Genomic DNA, 21,600 nt, shown 5'->3' with positions numbered 1-21,600 from the left:
TAGTTGCCAAAAACTCTCCTTCGGAAGAAAGAGAATATCAGAGTTCAGGAAGTAAGATGGACTAGGTCCACGAACGGCTGAGTAAGACATGATGGGCCGATGGTGGGCAACAGGGAATACGCGATCGATCCGATGTGACGAGGGGCTCTGGTCTCATTTGGATGGAAGCCCAAACCGGGATAAAGTGCCCTGACCATCATGATAAAGGACAGGAAACGAATAAAAAATGGGAGGGAGCAAGGGGAATAAAAAGAAGGGGGCGAGCAAAGATACAAGGTGGGCAGAGGCTGGCGCCAGAAATACCCTGGGGCGGCTGGTGGAGTAAAGGTTGAGCCGGCGCCAGTGTTGAGTAGTAGTGGTGGTCGTCAGAGTCGTGTCTCTCTCTCTCTCCCCCATTTTGCAATTGGCCTCACTTTTTTCTTTCCATATCATCCCCACCAAATTACCGCATCCTCTTTCCCTTAAACACGGAGGAACCTTTCAACGTGATGGATTATCTAGTCTCACCTCGACTGTTTGATTAACTAGCCCTATTTGACTACAAATCACTGCACGACCAGCACTACCTACCACTGAAGATTCTCAGGTGGTCGACTCTCAACACGCATTTCTATAATAGCAATAACAGATCTAAGTGCAGGATATTTATGTAACCTACTGAGTGGTTAGACGAAGAGAGAGGGAGAGAGAGAGAGAGAGAGAGAGAGAGCCTGTGTATTCATGGCAGAAAGTGCTGATAGAGAGCTATAGTGCATGAGGCCCCATAGCAGCCAAGAGATCAGAGACGCCGGATTCTACAGTGGAATTTAAAAAGCCGCAAAGACGAATTAACCTCGGGTGATGCGATAACAAGACAATGTCATCTTTTTGGTAAGTTCTGAAGGCAGCGAAATACTGCCAGCCTGAACTTCTAAGTTGAAACAGTATACAGTTTGTCTTATTTGCCTCTTACGTGTGTGCATGCTGCATGAAGAACAAAATGTTGGCCGTAGACAGTTTCTAACTTGTATTTCGACTTAATCTTTATAATAATCACCCACACCAAAACAGGCAATGAAATAATCTACAATAAGAGAAGAATAGAAAAGATCACGAATCAAGGAAATTAACAATAAACAGCTGAAAAGAAGGGTGATTGTTCTGATAGGAGAGGCCTCTCTTTCAGCAGTCCCGTGTTTGTAAACAAAGATCTATCTGAATATGTGACTGCTTCAGATATATTTAACCTTGGAGTGTCTGTTTTCTGTTTTTGATATTTGTTCACATGATGCCAATTTAATACGAACTAAATCTCGATTCTGATACTTGCCAGTAACAGAGGTCTTTTGTACCCAGTACTGCAGTGGTGTTGATAATTTTCCTGGCATTGCTATGATAATAGTTGATTAGCTATATCTTTCTTGTTATACAAAATTTTTCTTGTTATACAAAATTTTTACATCATAATGTGTTATAATCCTCAAATCTTTAACGGTTATGATTTGTCATTTCATCTTGTTTCATCTAAGCTCCAGTTTTCCCTTGTCCACTGTGGCTAAAGGAACTTGTTCGCAGACCTTATCCCATCATTTAGTTCTCATTTTAGTTTCGTGTTCTCCATCCTATTTAGTATTATTTATACCTTTTTTTTTACTGTTGACTCCCCAAGGAATTCTCTTTCATTTTTATAACTTTATTTTCTCTAATTCTTATTAAATTACTACTGTGCTGTAGGTATAATTCATGCCAAGAATGACTTTGTGAATGAACTGATGCAGAAGGTTTTCATGTCAAAGATCATATTGTTTTTCCATTTTGACCGAGAGTTTTCCCACAGAGGAACCATTTTCTCATTGGGGCATGCTTTTGCAAACACTGAAAATGGATATCTGTGCTATTCTTTTACACCTTCGTTACGACCTTAAAAATGATTTTTGTGTAGGCACATCTATATATATATATGTGTGTGTATATATACTGTATATATATATATATATATATATATATATATATATATATATATATATATATATATATATATATCAGCTACTCACTCAATATTGATTTTCATATTAAAAAAGAAGCATTTAAGTGACATTCGCCCTTAATGATTTCATCTTTGCCAGAACACGATCTGCGTTGGCATCCGACGATGAAAATTTCCCCCTTGAAGGCCAACACTTCCTACTACCCAAACTACTCCTACTCTGACTAAAAGAAATCACACTTCTTTAGAGCTAAGAGGAAGAGTAATAAGTATGCCAAGTCATTTTTGCTCGCAGTTCCTTATCCTGACTCCAAGGATCCATGTCGTAATCCTACTTTTTGTATTGACCTTTTTTTTTTTTTTTTAGCCGTGAATGCCATTCTTTTTTTCCGAGGAGATCGAGAAGGGAAACGTACATTACCAAAGGAACGCTAGGGAAGCCTTCAAAGCTTCCCTTTTTCCAAGGTCCTACTTGATCGATAAATAATCGCAGTCCCTGTCCATCACAGCCTCCCAGACTCCATCCTTAAGATGAGTGTGCGATAAAAGTATGTCTCGCGTAAATATGTGCGCAGGAGATCTACTTTGCGACACCTAGATCCTGACACTGGCCAGGATTTGAAATGGTTGAATCTGGTGTCATACTCCTTGTTCATGTTCTTCTTAGTGGTAAAAATTGCCAATGTATAGATTGTTTAGCACGTACAGGATAAAACAATTAATACTGTAATTAGTATTAATATATTACATCAACAAAGCATTTCTATTATGGTGTATACGTCATGTCATTGCTTCTGCACCATGGCCTTCCGGGGTTTAGTTTGCGTTCCTTTTGGTCCAAGATATAATCGGGCTCAATTGTCTCTCGATTCATTATCGTTCAGCGACTGATCATCCTTTACTTACTTTAACTCATCATCATTGACTCCCTTGCTTACGAAATTGCCCCTTGATTCGCACACGCGGACTTTATTCCTCTGTGGTTTATGCTAAGTTCACACATTCACGTATCAAGGCACGCATGCGCACGCACAGCCGAAATTGGTGAAACTTGGCGCATACCGCGAGAAAATAGGCCCCGCCAAACTGGATACGTGTCACGGGCGATGTGCGTGATGCATGCGTATTATAGTGCGCCGCAAATGTACGCACTGCGTAAGGGTGACGTGGCGCTGACGAACAAGCGGCGGCGCAGGCAGAAGTAGTGCGTGGCAGAGCACGTAACACCAACGACGTATATCGTATGTTTACGTTCTGCGTAACTGAGTTACGCAAACGTCACGTTATTCCCCACGTACTGCGGGGTTAAACCCCAGCTATATAAAGGCCGGCAGCTGCACGTGTGAGCTAGTCAATGCCGTAATACCACAGCGACAAGACATACTACCAACGTGCTGAAACAACATGGACAACATAGCTGAAATCGTCAACTCATAGCTATAGCACGTCGGATAGACAGAATTGTTGCCACTTGTCATTGAGTATGTGCACGTCATGTTATTGCTGGAGCTTGCAATGATTGCTGCAAAGCAGGGCAGAAAAAAGGCGCCCAAGGAGGGTGTGGGCGTGGCCGTTATTGCAAAAAAAGGATGGAGCAAGGTCATTATGACAACCTGATGGCGGGTTGTCAACAAAGCCCCAGAGCTGTACAGAAATTTTACCAGATTGACAAGGACCTCTTCAATGGGAATTGTTGAACGGGTCACACCCCATTCAGAAGAAAGTGACATTCTGGAGGAAACCCATTGAGCCAGGCCTACGTGTTGCTATCACCCCACGGCTTCCTCGCTACAGGTGATTCATACAAGAGTCTGCAATATTCGTTCCGGGTAGCCCACAACACCATTAGTCTCATCGTACCAGAGACCTGCAGGGCCATTGTTGCTGCCTTCGGGGATGAGGAACTGCAGGTGCCACAAACACCTGAAGCGTGGCAGGAGGTTGCACAGGGTTTTGAGAACGGTGGAACTTCCCACGTAATTGAGCTATAGATGGGAAGCACATTAGGCTCCATAACCCTCCCAAGGGCAGTGCATTACTTCAACTACAAAGTTCTACTCCATGGTATTACTTGCAGTTGCTGATGCTTCATTGACAAGTTCCTGTATGTCGACGTTTTGAGCCATTGGGTCAGAGTCAGACAAATGTTATTTGCCCAGACCCGACTGGCAGAAATGCTGTTGCAAGAGGAAGCAAAATCTTCCCAACCGGATGCCCTGCCAGGTCAACCTAATGGATCTCCTGTGCCTACTTCCTATTGGCGATGATGCCTTCCCCTGAGGAATTTATGAAGCCCTACCCCAAAGAGGACTTAGCAAGGAGGAACGGATTTACAACTACAGGTTAAGTAGGGCACGCAGGACGGTGGAGAACGCCTTTGGGATTCTGGCAAACAGATTCCAACATTCCACACTGCAATATGCTTGAAGCCTGACCATATAGAGCCATTAGTGATGTCCGCCCTGTGTTCTGCACAATATGATCATAAGAAGAAATGCACGAAGACAAAGAAGGAGATCAGGAGCACCCTGTCACACATGCTGTCATCCTGGTAGCTGGAGGAGTGACCCGTCCTTGGAGCAGCCCTTCCAACTGTGACCAGCAACACTGCAACAGGGATGCAAGGAACAGCGTAACATGCTGAAGGAATACTTTCATCTCCTGAAGGCTCCTGCACTGGTGTGGAGAACATGATTTAGTTACTCTCTTGCATACCTGATTGTTGTAATTACTTAAATGTCTGTTCCTGCATATATTTTGAACTTATTTAAAATTCAATAATGTATCAATTCAGGATTATTTTGCCCTGTGCATTTTTGTACTTCTGTTTGTTTTAGTTGATTTAATAAAGATATTGCTCAAATCCATGATATATTACTCTCATCAATACTTGTGTAATTGGGAAGAGGATAGAGCGGGACATGACTTTGCAAATGTATGTTTAATCAATATGAAATAAACATACATATAAATAAAAGAAAGAAGATGCAGTTATTTTGCCCTTTTTAATAATTTCTTAACATGGAATCTATTCTGATATGATAATTCAATCATTTTTTTGAAAGTACCTTCTCTTAACATTGTTTCTATTCTGTTCTGTATTTATTTTGGACTTATTTAAAAATCAATAATGTATCAATTCAGGATTATTTTGCCCTGTGCATTTGTGCTACTTCCGTTTATTTTGGTTGATTTAATAAAAGATATTGCTCAAATCCATGATATATTACTCTCATCAATACTTGGAATGGGGACGAAGATAGAGCGGGACATGACCTGGAAGCGCGCCGCCTGTCCCTGTTATCCCAGGTCAAAGCGTTGCCACATCTCGCGGTTGCGGGGGATGCGGCGCGTTGCCGCGTCTACTCCCACGCCATTCTGACAGCCACGCAGTGCCACTGGAACAGCGTGGGCCCCAGGCAACAACGTGGCAGCTGCGCGGTCAGCCCGCGGGTGGCGCCACGCTGTGCGGGTCGGGCCACGCTACCTGACACCTGACCTGGCCACCCACGCAGGGTTTTGAGCAGGTCGAAAGGTTCCTGCCCCCCGGCGCATGGCCAGGTGGTCCGTAACGGTCGCGCCGCATGCTGCCGCATTTACACAGTACTTACGGTACATTTACGTTGTATTTGCGTTGTGTTTACGTACTTTCTGGCTCCGCCCGTTCGTGGCCGTGCGTGGGCATGCGCGTGCCTTGATACGTGAATGTGTGAACTTAGCATTACTTACCAAATAAATCATGGCACGACTTACAACAACAACAACAACAACAACAACAACAATAATAATAATAATAATAATAATAATAATAATAAAAATAATAATAATAATAATAATAATAATAACATTACGGTTATTACAAGAAAAAAAATTCAGAAGAGACAACATCCTCGCGACGTAAGATTGTAAAACATGCATTAGTTTATAAGGTTCTCGTTTCCGATCCTTTTCATCCAATAATAAAATTTTGCTTCTGCTCACGGCTCGATTAGAAGCTCAAACAAATTCATCGTCGTCATTTATGACATTAAATCCACAAGCATACTAATGCCATAAGAACTTTTGGAATTTCAGTCAGACTAAAGACGGAATGCTTCTTCGCTAAGGGAAAGTCATGTATTTCAAGGCTATAGACTGACAATTCATTATTCTGTCACTTGTTTTTAAACGTGTTGCCAAAATGAAACTGCTTTGAAGCATACAATTCGCACTGCCGTTTCGGAGCAGTTTGTCAAAGAGCGCTAGCAAAACAGAAACAAACATACCATTGAAAGGTCAACTGAAACACAATCTGGCGCAGATAAAAGCAAATTTCGGAATGTTACGGCTTCTCAGCTAAAATTCTAATAGCAAATAAAAGTTAGAGCAATTTATTTAAAATTAATTTTTCAAAACTATTTTGCCCTTTTGTTCGCTTTAAATATTACTTTCGTTGTAAGCGTTTGGATAAAAGAAGAGAACTTTATAATTCAAGGTACGATGACGTTAGAGGCTGTCAAATCGAGACTTCATCAGATGCTCAGTAATCGTATCTCACAGCCTAACGATTCGTTTGATAGGAGCCAATTTAAATAAGATATGTTGCCAGTAGAACTTGCTTAAAAAAAAGGTCCATTTCCCTTTTCATTGTAATACTGTTGTCATTTTTCCGGGCTAAAATGAGAAAGATTTTTATTATTTTTCATCCGTTCATTTTTTAACTGTCGAGAAAACTGCAACGGCTGCTTCAATACATACCTACATATAAAAGCTCACCAGCAGCGCAGCAATAGCGTTTGCCCACACAAATTATTATTACTACTATTATCTGATAAAGTCCACACGTTTATATGGAAAAAGTATAGAAGGCAATTAACTTACTAAGCAAGTAAGTACTGAAAGAAAATGAAGTCGATGAAATATTAAACAACGGTGAAAGATGGCGAGGCAGTGGTGAAACGGTGGGTGTGATGCACAGGTGAAAGTGAAGAATAAATGTAGTACCGTGTGACAAGAGATGACTTGCAATTGCTTTTCATCTTGACACTCATTGCCGAGAGACTTTACAAAGATGAGCCACAGGAGGAGGCGTCAATCAAAAGAACAGAAAATGGAGTCGAGAAATATTTCACGAGCTTAATACTCAATATGATCTCGCAATTTACAGATATGCTAATGATGATAAGGTCTAGCTAGACCGAACACCCGATGTTATTTGCCAAAGGGTAGAAGGATTTGTTCAGAAGGTAGTTGTAGCTTCCTGTTGTACAGAAAAGACAAACGGGTCACCACTAGGTAATCATTAACAGCAACAGAGGGTTAGTGATATCCAGTGAAGTCCCCCAGATGGCACCTTATTGGAGGCTTGTGCGGCACTTGTGCTATGCTTGGCACACCCCTTGCTGCTGACACTATTTCAGGTAGGAACGGCGAAAACTCTCCCTTGCCTTCGAAACTGAAGCTTTATCCGACTCGTCTTACATGCAGTACATTTCGTGATGCACTAAAGCACATGTTTTATAATTTCTCGCCTTTTTTTTATAGATGTTAATAGTAGCTGTTTCTGAAAATTGGGAGGATTCTTAAACAAAAAATTCTGATGGTCAGAAAATCCACCATTATTTTCTCTATCTTCAAGGAACTTGTCTAATTCCCCAAGTGAGTACATTTGTTGCCACATAATAGCTCGTACCTGATTTGTGGCCTTTTTAACATGCAAGCCGTCCACTGAGAGGCTAGAATCGGAACCAGCCTCGCTCATGTATTTCAGATTTACTTCTTTCTTTCAGTGGGCAGATGCCAGAGTGACCTCGCAATAACATACGCCGTGTCTTTCTGGCAGCAGATATCGCAACCCTCTTGCTATTTCTTAGTCACTGGTTGGTTGTCCCTCACCCCCTTGCAGAAGTTCCTCGTTGGGTCTAATACGGCTGCTTGCTTTTGTTTATTTATGTTTTTTTTTTTGGTTGGTTTTCCCCCATTCCTATTCCTTCTCTGTTGTTATCAAGGCCCCGTTCCAATCGGAAGTTTGCTCATATTGCACAACATCTATAACAATACCAATTATAATAATCTTTATATTTTGGCAAACAGCATCTTCAAATAACATTTACGAAGAACGAGGGATCAGACCCACGAACAATTCATCTTTAATAATTGCCCTTTGTTCATGTCACGACTAAGTTAACACGATCAATTCCTCCTGAACAGTATTTTGACGACAAATCTCCCTGGTAACCCTTGGTCGGTGATTTTCATTTAAGTGACTTTTTTTAAAGGCTATATTTATGTAGCATGTCTCATCAATATATAATTATAGATAAAGGAAATGGTGGTGTTTATTTTTGAGATTCTGGGGGTTTCGAGGGTTGTGAACGCAGACTCCAATACTGATAAGATTAACAGATGTGAATGTGGTCGTGAAACTTTCGCTACTGATCGATACGTAAACTTTACGTTATTATGGTTGCTGTTATTTGCCATAGCCATTCTCGTTGGTAAAGGTTCTTGTTTCCCAAGCATTATCTTTATTGTTTTCATTAGGCTACTATTTTCTTTCCCTTTTGTTTTCTGGTCTTACGCATTTATCATTTGAGCTTATTATGAATGGACTAGAGTCTTAGACTAACACTTCAAGGTTACACACCAAAATGCAAGTAATCCACATCTACTTTTCAAGATCACACATCCACTTTAATGCGTAATGAAATGTGAAAACCGGTTGATAAACTCGCCGTATTTTGGAAATCACCTCTTAAGTGAATGTTATGGCTCGGGGTAAAACAAAACTGCGCATATTTCTGTGAAAATTCAGTAACGTTCTCGAGTTAGGTCTACGTTTGGAAAGCATGATTTCGAAATATTGGTTTTCAGCTGCCGGTGTTCGGTTAAACTGCCTACTACCACCACCACCACCACTACTAATAATAATATAATAATAATAATAATAATAATAATCCAGTGGCAGATTATTGACTAAACTGCATGGTGAAGAGAGGTGAAATGGGGACAAACAATTCCGTAGTGTTTAGCATCACTGAATCCGGGTTACGCCATTGCCCCCATGCCGTGCCCTCACGGTCTTGGCCTTGAACTTCGCTGCTTGAGGATACAGTCAAGCACTTTATTTGTTAGAAGTTATACGTTAACAGTTTTATTTGCTGTTATAAATATATGTATATATATAGCTATATAAATATGCTGTATATAAACATATACGTGTGTAAACTATTCCCAATGTATTGAATTCAATATTGAATTATATTTGTAGTTTAATAACCGTGAATGTAAAAAGCCACGCGTGTATACTTAACGAAAATCATATATGTGCATACGGAGGACCTAATCACCAAAGGGGCACGTGTTTTACAGGAATGAATTTCTGACTTACACCGGGATCGAACTCCGGTCTTTCAAATGAAAGGCCAAGGTTAGTTGGTAGCGCCCTGACCTTTCGTTTGAGAGGCCGGAGTTCCATTCCGATATGAGTACGAAATTTGTTTATATATATATATATATATATATATATATATATATATATATATATATATATGTGTGTGTGTGTGTGTGTGTGTGTGTGTGTGTGTGTGTGTGTGTGTATGTGTGTGCATACACATACATACTCCGATCTATTCAGTGTTTCTTAACATATATTCATACTCTATTTTTTTTTTTACTCAGGTCTTCTTCTTTCTATTATTAGTTTAGATTAATACGGGCACATTTATATGAAATAGCAAAACAGGTAAAAAAAAGTCATTACCTTTCCAAGAGGTGTGGAAATTACCAAATGCCAGTAAAAGAAAACTAGCGCCCAGAAAGGGTAAAAATACGATACTGGTGAAATATAGCAATTAGTAGATAAACCCGAAAAAATACAAGAATAAATGAATAATTCAAAGCTGAAAAGCACATCACTTCAATGTAACATCACAGCTCTCCCCTGACATTACGCCATAACGAGCATGTCTCTGAAAGTCGAAGTTGCATTTATTTCCCTTTCTTTACTCCTATCCATTGGTTATTCTTTCCGACCATCACCTTCATCAACTTTGATATTAATGGTATTGATGTTGTTGTTGTCACGACTGTATTCTAATTCCAATAAATCACGTTTTATGAAACTAATACCAGTGCTTTCTCTTTCGTCTTTATGCAAGATCAGTAGTCTAAGCCTTAGACTTAAAATAACGATATCATAGCTGACAACTCTATGTCCACTCACGTACGGTGTACAGGTGCGATTTGCGGAAGCCCACAAGAATCTCCGTTTCAGAACTGCTGGTGAAGACGAAACGAAACATCGTTTATGTTCATAGCAAACAGTATTATGAAAGCAGTGACACGAGGAATCCCAGATTTCATGGCACACTAGCGGAAGGAAACGGATTGTGAGAAAGTAGTGATAACAGTAAGAGAGATCCAGATTGTAGGGTGACGTGACTGTGAAATTAAAGTGCCCTTCCTTATCCAGTCTTTCTCGGCATCCAGGGTTAGACTCTGACAGTGGTGCCAAATGAAATATTCTTGACTGAACAGTAATTTAAGCTACATTTCAGCTCAAGGTAAGTATCAGATAAACATTCGATTTGGCATCGCATTGGCGCTGAGGATGCTCCCCGCTTCCTAAGGACTGGATAGGTAGATGTAGCTATAGAAGACGCTTGTGTTGTGATTTCGTCTTCCTTCGGTAGGCGCGACGAAGTTATACGGCCTACGTAAAATAAAAAAGGCGAAGTGTTTTAAGCTGACCACGACTATTTCATAAATATCCACTGCAAAAAATGTCTCAAAGGTTAGTGCGCGTGTCACAGTTTTCGTATAGAAAACCAAAATAAACCTGTTTATTCAAGACTAAGTGTTAAATATATTAATATTAGGAACATCTGTAAAGTACATAAAATGTGACTAATAATAGGTTTACCTGACTTGTTCAAATACGAGTCAACACAACTGGAAAAGTACCAGTTCAGATAAAGGCTAATAAAACTAACAGCAGCTCACACTCGCACACATACATATCTATAACAGAAAAATTGGCAATACTGATTTCATTTTTACAGAAATTTCATTTATGTTTTTTTTTTAATATTGCCAATAAAAATGAGGAAGGATAGCTAGAAAAATGCATATAACCTTAAAAAGACGGTACTAGAGGTCTAACTTATGCATATAACCTTAAAAAGACGGTAGTTGAGGTCTAACTTATAAGTTTTAGACATTAAACGAACAATCAGCGAAAAGGAATCACGAAGCTAAAATGTGATCATTTCGATAAAAGAAGAGAGATCATTTTGATCACATCAGGATCCCGCCTCACTAAAGCGCGAATCCTTTCAGCGAGTCTTTTGAAGTCTAGAAATGGGGAAAAGAAGTATTGTTAAACGGTCATACAAACGTAATAACAAGGATAAAATTCTACCTTTTGCTTGTTTATCAATTCTTGGTACTTCTGGTGCAACACTGCACTGTGACCGGAAATAATCACTGAAAACCCAGAATTATGTTTATGAGTAAAAACTGTTTTGAAACAAAACAAAAGACTGAAAAACAAAACTGGAAGCTTCCAACCGTTTGCACAACGGTCCTCTTCAGACAACTGGTCCATTAGATAAAAATGTATCAAATCCTTATTAAAATAAGGCAGTTTCTACTCATCCACATAATTGGATTTGCACATATTGAATCTTGATATATAGTTAGGAACACATTTAAAACCCTTAAGCTTTACGAAGAAAACGGACCTTATTGTCAGAGGGACTGAAACTCGATCAAAATTTTTCAGATTCTTTATATCAGGTTCCTGCTTGAGCTGCTGACGGCTGTTCTTGAAAATTCCGGTTTTTTGCCGAACTGCTGCTGCCCTTCGGCTGCTTGTCGGGACCGGGGGTTGGGTGGTTGGGGGGTCAGCCATTTCCCTGACTATGATGAATGCGTTTTTTTTTTTTTTTTTTTTTTACAATAAACCAGGATTTAACTTAAAAGAAAAGGATCTTGTTTTATCCTTATCTTTAAAGATCATGATTGCTTTTAATGATAAAATAACAATAATACTCTGGAATTCGTGGGACACGATAAAAAGATGAATACGATAGAATCGAATTTAATGATGAAGTTAATACTGATAAGCTGTAATTCAATGACAATAGCAACATTCATATATATATATATATATATATATATATATATATATATATATATATATATATATATATATATTTTAATGTATATGTCGTTATAATATTCTTGAATTCGTGGAACACGATAAAAGGATGGATAAAATAAAAGTAATGTGAATGATGAAGTTAATGCAGATAAACTGTAATTCCACGAATTCAAGAATCTATAAATACACGTACACACACACACACACACACACACACATATATATATATATATATATATATATATATATATATATATATATATATATATATATATATATATATATATGTACAGAGAGAGAGAGAGAGAGAGAGGAATATGTCAAACAAAGGAGGATTAGGGCATCGTGAACGTAATAACACAAAGTAAGAAAAACAATACTACCCATGAAGACCTGAGGTTGTTCCATCACCCTAACTGCCATGTTGGGCGCTCAGGTAGAACCTGAGCGACGGACCCTAAATTCCAAGGTTGATCAGAAATTCTTTAGAAATATTTCACTGAACTCTTCGTCGCCTCCCAGAACAAGTAATAAATACGGAAAAAGCTTCAAGGCAATACGAACTAAACGTGAGAATAATGGAAAAATAAATAAGAAATATTAGTTGTAGTTGTTGTAGTATTGGCAGTTGTAGTAGTACTACTGCTACTACTGTGAGAGAGAAGAAAGTTTGAGTCTACCCAACCACGACGACCAAGGAAGTTAATATTTTAAAATACGTGATCCACTTTCTATTTTCAACTCCATTTGCCATTTCTAATATTTAGAATGCAAAATTGAAAGAAACCCCTTTGAAGGTGGCCTGTTTCAACACAAAATCACACAGACGCTTGATTTTTACTCTTTGTACTAGAGTAAAGTGGCCAAAAGTCAAGTATACATTAGTTTAACCAGACCACTGAGCTGATTAACAGCTCTCCTAGGGCTGGCCCGAAGGATTAGACTTATTTTACGTGGCTAAGAACCATCTGGTTACCTAGCAACAGGACCTACAGCTTATTGTGGAATCCGAACCATATTATAGCGAGAAATGAATTTCCATCACCAGAAATACATTCCTTTAATTCTTCATTGGCCGGTCGGAGACGCGAACTCGGGCTCAGCAGATTGCTGGCCGAGAACTATATCAACCCGTCCAACGAGGAACTAAAGTGGCCAAAAATCAAGCGAACTTTGAATTAGAAAGAAAAACTGGCAACAACTGTCTTGCGATAACAGTTCATAAAAATGAAGCTCCTTTATGCTTATTCAAGAACAAAGTTTAATCTGTGTCATTTGCTGCCATTAAAACTAAGATATTCTTACGTTATACATTAGAATATAGTTCATCTAAGCAATTTTCACCTCTTACTCTCACATTCAGAATAACCGGAGTTCTTTAAAGGAGGGCTGGCTCAACAATCCCTTCACATATCACAACATTTGCTTCCACAGACGCTTCTCTTCTCTTCCAATCATTCTGCAAAGATCTGCATCCTTCCTTGCTTCGACTATCCTGTGATTCACCCTGTCTTTCATCTTATCATTATACATTGATTTGCTCCTAATTACTGTACTTATTTTAGTCTACTGCTCGCGTTCGCATACATGTCCATGTTAACATTTACTGCTCCATCTCTCTGCTTTCATTTGCGTTCATAACCTTTGCTTTCAACTTTCTTATTAGCTCTCACCCGCGCCCCCCCCCCCTTTTTTAGTACAAAAAGCATCCAGCCACATCTGATGTCCTTTCCCAGACTTGTATCATCACACCATCCATAAAACTGCTAAACAGCCTTGAAGACATAAAACACCTTTCCCCAAGACCCACTTTCACACCAAACCTGTCTATTTCCATTCAACAGTTTCTCAGACAGGTTTCGCCTTCATCATAATATATTCCAACCTTGTCCCATACAAATACGCTTCCATACAGTTAAAAATTAGCCGTTCTGATAACGGCCGGTGGTACCAAATAATGTCGTCAATAGCAAAGTCTGAATGAAGTTTCTGCACGGTTTTAAATTGACGTCGGGGGTAGATGTGTTATCCACTGGATTTATGATAACAGAAGAAATCGAAGAAAGATTATATAAGGTTAGATATGAATTCTAGTGCCAGTTTAACAAAGAGAATTGGCATTTTACAAGAATGGTGATATTGATTAACTTACAAACTGAAAAGAGGAGCGAGCAGATGAATTTACCGGTTGTAAAAGCAATCTTTGAGTGAGAACAAAATATCACGTAAACCTTCCAAAACCTTATTTCCTTTTACCGTAGCTTAATTTCGCTTTTCATTCATTACCCGTAACACGGTAACACAATATTCCCTCTTGCTCATCCGCAGTAATGGATCTTGGTTTATAATCACTTATGCCGAAGCCACATGACGTCACTTCCAAACGGAAATACATTGGAGGTTAGAGAGAGATTCCCTTTCTCCGTTTCTTTGAGCAATGTCGTGACGTAGAATGACACCAAACTATGTGAAACCGCCCCGTCCCTCCCCTCTTCACTGGGCCACCTATTTTGCTTCCCGATCCATAGCTGAAGCATATTTCTTTAAGAATCAAGTCAAACAAAATTCAAAAGAATACAAAAGATTATTACGGAAGAAAAAGTGAGAAACATATTTCATCACGCGACAACCAGGGAAAATGTGAAGGTTCACCTAAGATTCAAACGTGGTACTGTTCCATTCTTGCTGGCAAACCGTTATTCAGCCAAGTTAGTTTTTTCTCATTTATTTCTGTCCTAATAAACACTAAATCATTTCTTGGGGGTTAACTCCTGTGTACCTATGACGTTCTCTTTGACAGCCTATGTATATGCAACAAGTGAAAGTTCATCAAGACCGCAGTAATTATGTTCTGGTTCTGCACACTGCTTTTGCTTTTACGTGCGGACGCGTGCCTGGGGACGTTCTTTTCCTCTGACTGCGTATTTATCTTTTTTTGATGCACATGCGCAATTTTCTCTCTCGTATTTTTACAGTATAGACATGGTTGCGTATTATTGCTGTATCTCGAGCAGGTCATAAGTTTGCTTGTCATACAATATGTAAACCACGATCCAATAAAATAAATAGGGAATTGTGATTTATAGACACACCTGCAGTAGAAAGAAACGTGTTCGTATTGCGTTTGTATATTTCCTTTAAACCCCTTCCCCTATGTAAAAACACATAAATCACATAAAATAGCCAAAATAAATAAAAAATATAAAAACAAATCTTAATGTGAATAGAAAATTGAATGTAAAAATAATAAAAAAATGTTATGATGTTACCCTTTTTAAATACAGACAATCTGTGAGGACTGTCCACGGGAAGGTAAATTTGGCAATGCAGTCTATCTACGTTGTGTTATTTCCACCTCCTGTCAGTGTGTTTATTTTCATAGCAGGAATCTGCAGGAGCGCGGCTGTCTTCACGGAATGGCCGCAGAGTCGTATGCGAATGCTTCATTGGCTAACATGAGTAATTTTGCCTTATTAATTTCAACTTAACATGGTCGGCCGAAGGCTCTGTTCCTAAATGAGAGGTGAAACTCTGAGCAAGATCGAGTTGATGGAGGTGGACACCTGGTAGGTGGGAAACGACCAAAGAAAGTAAACGAAAAGGTAAAATGCAGAAAGTAGCTCAGTTGGAGGCTGAAGGGAAAGGAAGAACTTTATTCACCGTCTCCAGCGTATCGAATTATTATTTTTCCCTGAACAACTGCAGGCTTCATCTGAACTAATGTAACTTCAAGACTATGGAGAAATTCGATTCGGATTTTACCACTTCTATGCTCGTTACCTTTCGCTTAGTAGAGCCTTACAGATGAACGTCTGTTTAATATTAACTTCGTCCACCTTAATGTGATTCTTGTACAAAATGGAATCATAATTCTCTCGCTTCTGTGACTACGTGACTGAAAATGATAATCAGGTTGTTGCTGGCTATATTTTTATTCATCTTGTTATTCATGTTATTCTCAAACTTCTCCAAAATTCCGGCTGGCATTGCTTCGACATTTCCGCAGCTAAAACATCCACATTTACAACAAAAGCAAATTAAGGGCCCCGACGAGGAAATGAAAGTTCGTAAGTACCAGCTACGTCATATCAGCTTCCGCTACATACAAAGAGAAACAAAATGTCCAGAAATAGTAGCTGAATATGGCATTTATTTTTCGTTTTTTTGTACACATATATAGATCTATGTTATAACACATACTGGTATGAAAAATTTCAAGTATTTGTTTACTTCAAAACATTCTGCCGAAATCTCGGTAGATTTTCCAGTATTATTTCATTTGTTTCTGCCAATGAAAGGCAAAGAATACTGTTGATAATGATGCTAAGTTCAAACAGTTCCTTCCGTAAACCCTTGTTATTTAGTTACTGCTGTTATGATCATTACCGGTGACAAAAATAATACTTTGCCTAGACAACAATGTTATAGTGAATTTTTATCTTGCTTTTCGCAACAATAATGATAAATGAAGAGCAAAAAATTATGACAAGGACGTTAGCAGTAAATCAGCTGCAGCAGACAGATAACATCGATCGTAACAAAACCCCCAACATTTCCGCTTGATATGATTTGCGGGCGACGGATCGGGGCGTCACCATCGAGATAATTGTGACGACATTCAATCACTCCAAACAAATGCCATTCCACTTTGCTCATTATCCACTCACCGCACGCCATGATAACCCTGGTTGTACGGCGCACTGAATTCAGACGTCGTCTGATAACACATTCGGTTTGGTGGGGATACAAGAATTTTTTATAGCTTCTGTTGTGTTACATACGCTCACCAAAATGTCTGTGCAGAAAACTCTGTTAAACGTACTGGACAAATTCACAGATATTAAGCCACAAATGTATTTCAGTATCCAGTTCACGATACCTCGGGAATAACTTACACCCAAGGGGTATCATAATTGATAAGTACTTGTCCCAGTGGTGACGAAGCAATAATCAATTGTAATTCTCAAGTGTAAGCTATTCCCGAGGCATAGTTAGCTGGATACTATACATTTGTTGTTTAATATTTGGGAATATGAAAAATGTTTCAGTGTAAGTGACAAAAATTAATACTGAATATACATGTACGTACGTATGAAGAGAGAGAGAGAGAGCTGACTTTCCTTATTTCAGTGCTGTCATTCCATTTTTTTGTTGTTACGTTTTACGCTTAACGCGAATTTTCGGTACCAGAAATACGCTGAGGCGCTGTGTCACTCTGTTTATGTAGCAAATTCGTTAGGCATTATAACTGTTTCAAGTCCATCGTTTATGTAACAAATTCGTTAGACTTTATAACTGTTTCAAGTCCAACATAAAACATATGAATTAAAATGACTAACCCCGCAATTTATTACCCTTTTCTCTCTCTCTCCGTGTGTGTGTGTGTGTGTGTGTGTGTGTGTGTGTCAGAGAATCAAGACGGTGGCGCACAGCGTTTTCCTGCTTAAACCCCACAATAATCTTTTAACGAGACCATCAATGTCCCCTACAAGCCTTCCCACATTTTGTTTTTTAATCAAGAAATTTCTTGGTCTAAAGTAAGGCGGGACAAAGCTTAATATCAGAAGTTGGATATCATACAAACAAAATAAAGTACTAACTGGTTAGCCGAGTATAAGTCGTAAATGTGCGTGGTACGCTCTTCAAATTGCCGAGATTTGGTTGTGATTTCACTAAGAATATTTTTATAAGCGGGGGACAGTTGGGGACTCTCGGCCTCAACTGAGGGCTCCTCCTCAGTCCCTGTCTCATTTTCGTCGTCGATCGTCTGTGGTTTGTGGCGCTCAAGTTTTTCTCTTGGGAGACCGATATAGCTGGCACGTTCGGATGAGTTAATTCATCAATACATCGTTCCACGTTTTCTGACTTGTAACATAAATTTACTTAACGTCCTTAATTTGCATACGAACATCCGCGCATACAAATTTCTTGCGTTTAGTACTTCGGCAATGAGCGTGTTTTATGTGTATGTTAGCCAAACAAGTGTGAGGCCACAACCCACAAATTAATGCTATCAATCTAGGAGTGGTGACTGATGGCATACTGACTAGCAGGGAAAGGGGATTGGCATTTATGCCCGTGCCAACTCTTCCTTCTTCTTCTTCTTGGTATCGTGGAGAAATCTTCCATTGTAGGCTGCGTCTTCTGTAGATGAAAGGGTGGTATGACACAAGGACTCTCGGACTAATAGCAGCGGATGATGAACATATGACAGTTTGCCAGTGGGTGACGTAAATTTCCTTTCCTTCATTTTCTTCTTTCTCTTCTCCATATCCTCGACTTGAGAGCTTTTGCTGCTATCACCATCAAAAATCTTTTGTATAATGTGCGATGCGTCTTCTTACAGTTGCTGATAATAATTATTATTAATATTATAGCACTGCTTGGCTCGGTTTAGAGAAAACTACTGCACGGTGCAGCGTAGCGCACAGAGACAAAGACCTCGGCTCAGATTTAACAGCATATCCTTTCTCCTCGTGGAATGGGAAAGTCTTACTTTAACAGTGAGACGTCAGAGACATCATATGAAGCAAACGATTGTGTGGCGCAGCCATTAATCGTTTCCTATCATGTAGAGGTCAGTGACCGTCTTGTGCTCCGTTACTGATAGGGGCTTTTACTTAACATCTACCCCAGTTCCTGTAATAATTGGTATCAACCAAATCGAATATCCATCTCCGGGAATAATCTAAAGAGTGGAAAAGATTACGGAGCTGGAGACGGCTCATTTTCTACTGGGCCAAGTGACTGCTAAAGTCATGTTCCGTCTTCCATTTTTGTCTAATTCACAAACTCTTTCACCAATTTCTAAACAATTCCAAGCTTCCCATTTCCTAAGGCCCTTACACCGGCTTTTATACAATTAACGTTTGTCCTGTGTTAGAACAAAGACACAACTTGAGTGGTAAGGAGCGAGTGTGGAAATCCCAGACTAATTAATATAACAAGCTTCATTTGCTTTCGATAAAGTTAATATTCTGAGCAGATCACGAATGTATGAATAAATTTGTTCTCGTATGATACACACACACAAGCGAGGTGCATACGTGTGCAGGAATATTTATTACAGAAATTCATATATACTTCAAGTACAAGTATATTTGTGTTTACAAATGCCCACACATTCACACACACACACACACACACACACACACACACACACACACACACACACACACACATATATATATATATATATATATATATATATATATATATATATATATATATATATATATATATATATATATATATATATATATATATATATATATATATATATATATATATATATATATATATATATATATACACATTCGGATATGTTTTCAACTGCAAGCTTTATAATACAAAAGGAGTGGCTAAAAAAAAAAAATGTTCCCAGGTGAGGTTCGAACGCACAATTCCCAGAGAATAACGTCAACATTAAACAACTGCATTACTCAGAACATAAGTCTATGTGTCAACCCACATGTTCATATATTTGTCGGTATGTTTTTTACGACACTGCATATGGTGCAGGACAGTTAATGAACAGTGTGACAGTCAACGAAAGCTGCCTTTTTGGTCAAGGGATTATGCCAACAGTAGGCCTCATTCTTCCCAGGAGGATATTAAATAAGGTCATCATCAATGAGACTGGAATACACTAAATGCTCTATATTTGCGAGGAACCTTGAAAGTAATGAGATGGTGCTCAGCGCCACAAAGAATAAACAAGATTAAAGCTCATTTGTTCACTTTGTAGGTTTCTCATCTTGGTAAAACAGCTGGTCTATTCGCCTGAAATACGTATCGTAATGACCTTACTGAGCGCTTAAACTTTTAAACAAGCGTTAGAGTTAACAAAGTTTGCAAAACAAGCGACCGGAGCTAAAAGCCAACCCCAAAAACCATTCGCTTATCAGATGTAAACAACGGTGAGCAGATAAGAAGCCTGATAATGTCACCATTACAGCGGTTAATGGCTTTCAGCTTAAACAAAAAAGAAAGAATCATACTGTATATCAGCTTTATCACTGTAATTTATTTATAAACACCACACCTGAAACATTCCGCTGTTCACGTCTTCTTATTTTCAACTGAGAATGTATGTAACAAAGAAGAGAGAATGACAGTGGATAACATCAATCAAAATAAAACAAAAACAGTTAATTTGGAACTAGCTTAAAAAGCCACTGAATTGCAAAACAAGCTTCCAATTAACAGAATGATGGAAAAAGAGAAAGCACTGAGATTAAATATCAATGAAATCAAGGCAAATTAGTCAATAAATCTATTAAGTAAGGTGTCGGTCTTTTGGACTCTTAAGTATTTACACATAGCGTCCCTTTCTCTCTCTCTCTCTCTCTCCCGCAGCAATTATTTTTCTTTACTGTGCTACTTAAGTGCTTGTGTTATCAACAATTATAATCCTTCATTATCAAGAGCGACTGTCATGCGATACGTTAGCACAGGTGCCTTTTCGATTATCAGAATCGCCACTTCCAGCTTTATTTATTCGTTATCATATGCATTTTTCTATTGCCAGCACATCACCAATGTGTCCTAAATGTTTAGAAAAGCTACAGCAAATGAAAATATTGATAAAATTGTATTCTTGCGATACAACCAATGTTCAAGGAAGCTACTCACTGCAAAAGTAATTCTACTTTCATACACTAACATGTACTTCAAGTATTCTTTCTCTCTCCGCTTTTCACCGCTGTAACACCATCTAAACTAATGATATGAGCACTAAGGCTTCATCAAGCATTACTGCTCATGGTATGCGTTTACTTTTGCCGTCTCATAAGACGTTCTTCCTCCCACTTCATCTCTGTGTCCATGTATATTTTTGCGTGTAATAACGGGGTCCACGGGCATTAAAATCCTTATTTATACTTGTCCCCTTCCAGCCCAAAGAGAACCTCTCGCTCTCAATCTCTCTTTTTTCTCTCCTGGTCCCTGGTCCCTATATAGGCATGAGTACACCACGGCAATAATAATAATATTGTATACATGAAAAATAAAATAGTTAAATAATTTTCACTGGTACTGTTAAGATTACTGGCTGATTTAGATTAAAACTTAGCTTCATGCCACCACTGTACAGAAGGGGATAGGGTGCCTAATGTGGACCTCCGGAACTGTACAACCAACAGGAACGGACATAATCGGTGTAGTGCTTTCCCTCGTTTTATTTTAAGAATCCGCGGTAATCAATATCATTTCTTCACGCTTTGTGGTTTCTCTATTATTTATATCAGGACATTTGACGACTGTCAATTATGACGATAAATACAATGATGGATTTCTGAAAGGAAAACATTATTCCTATAAAAGAGTGCTTCTCTTAGTCCCTTATTCATACACATTTTGTCTTATACATGTTGTCAACAGAGCTCAGTATATGTTGCATCATTATCTCTCCTGTGTATGTAAAGGCACTTCTATTATTCTTATAAAAAAAACAGGGCCTGCTCGATTTCTTTTGAATTCCTTGAGTAAC

The 21,600-nt window shown here is 38.8% G+C and overlaps 1 protein-coding gene across 1 annotated transcript in view; it reads left to right on the top strand.

Moving 5' to 3' along the window:
- Positions 1–341: 341 nt before the first annotated feature.
- Positions 342–21,600, top strand: part of LOC136832314 (trichohyalin-like) — a 110,584-nt gene continuing 89,325 nt past the window's right edge. Inside the window, 1 exon segment of the mRNA XM_067093224.1 lies at positions 342–870. Coding sequence (XP_066949325.1) covers positions 857–870 — 14 coding nt within the window. The 5' untranslated portion in view covers positions 342–856.

This window comes from Macrobrachium rosenbergii, chromosome 4 (assembly GCF_040412425.1).
Source record: "Macrobrachium rosenbergii isolate ZJJX-2024 chromosome 4, ASM4041242v1, whole genome shotgun sequence".
NCBI lineage: Eukaryota > Metazoa > Arthropoda > Malacostraca > Decapoda > Palaemonidae > Macrobrachium > Macrobrachium rosenbergii.
This window is presented reverse-complemented; position numbering and strand designations above follow the sequence as displayed.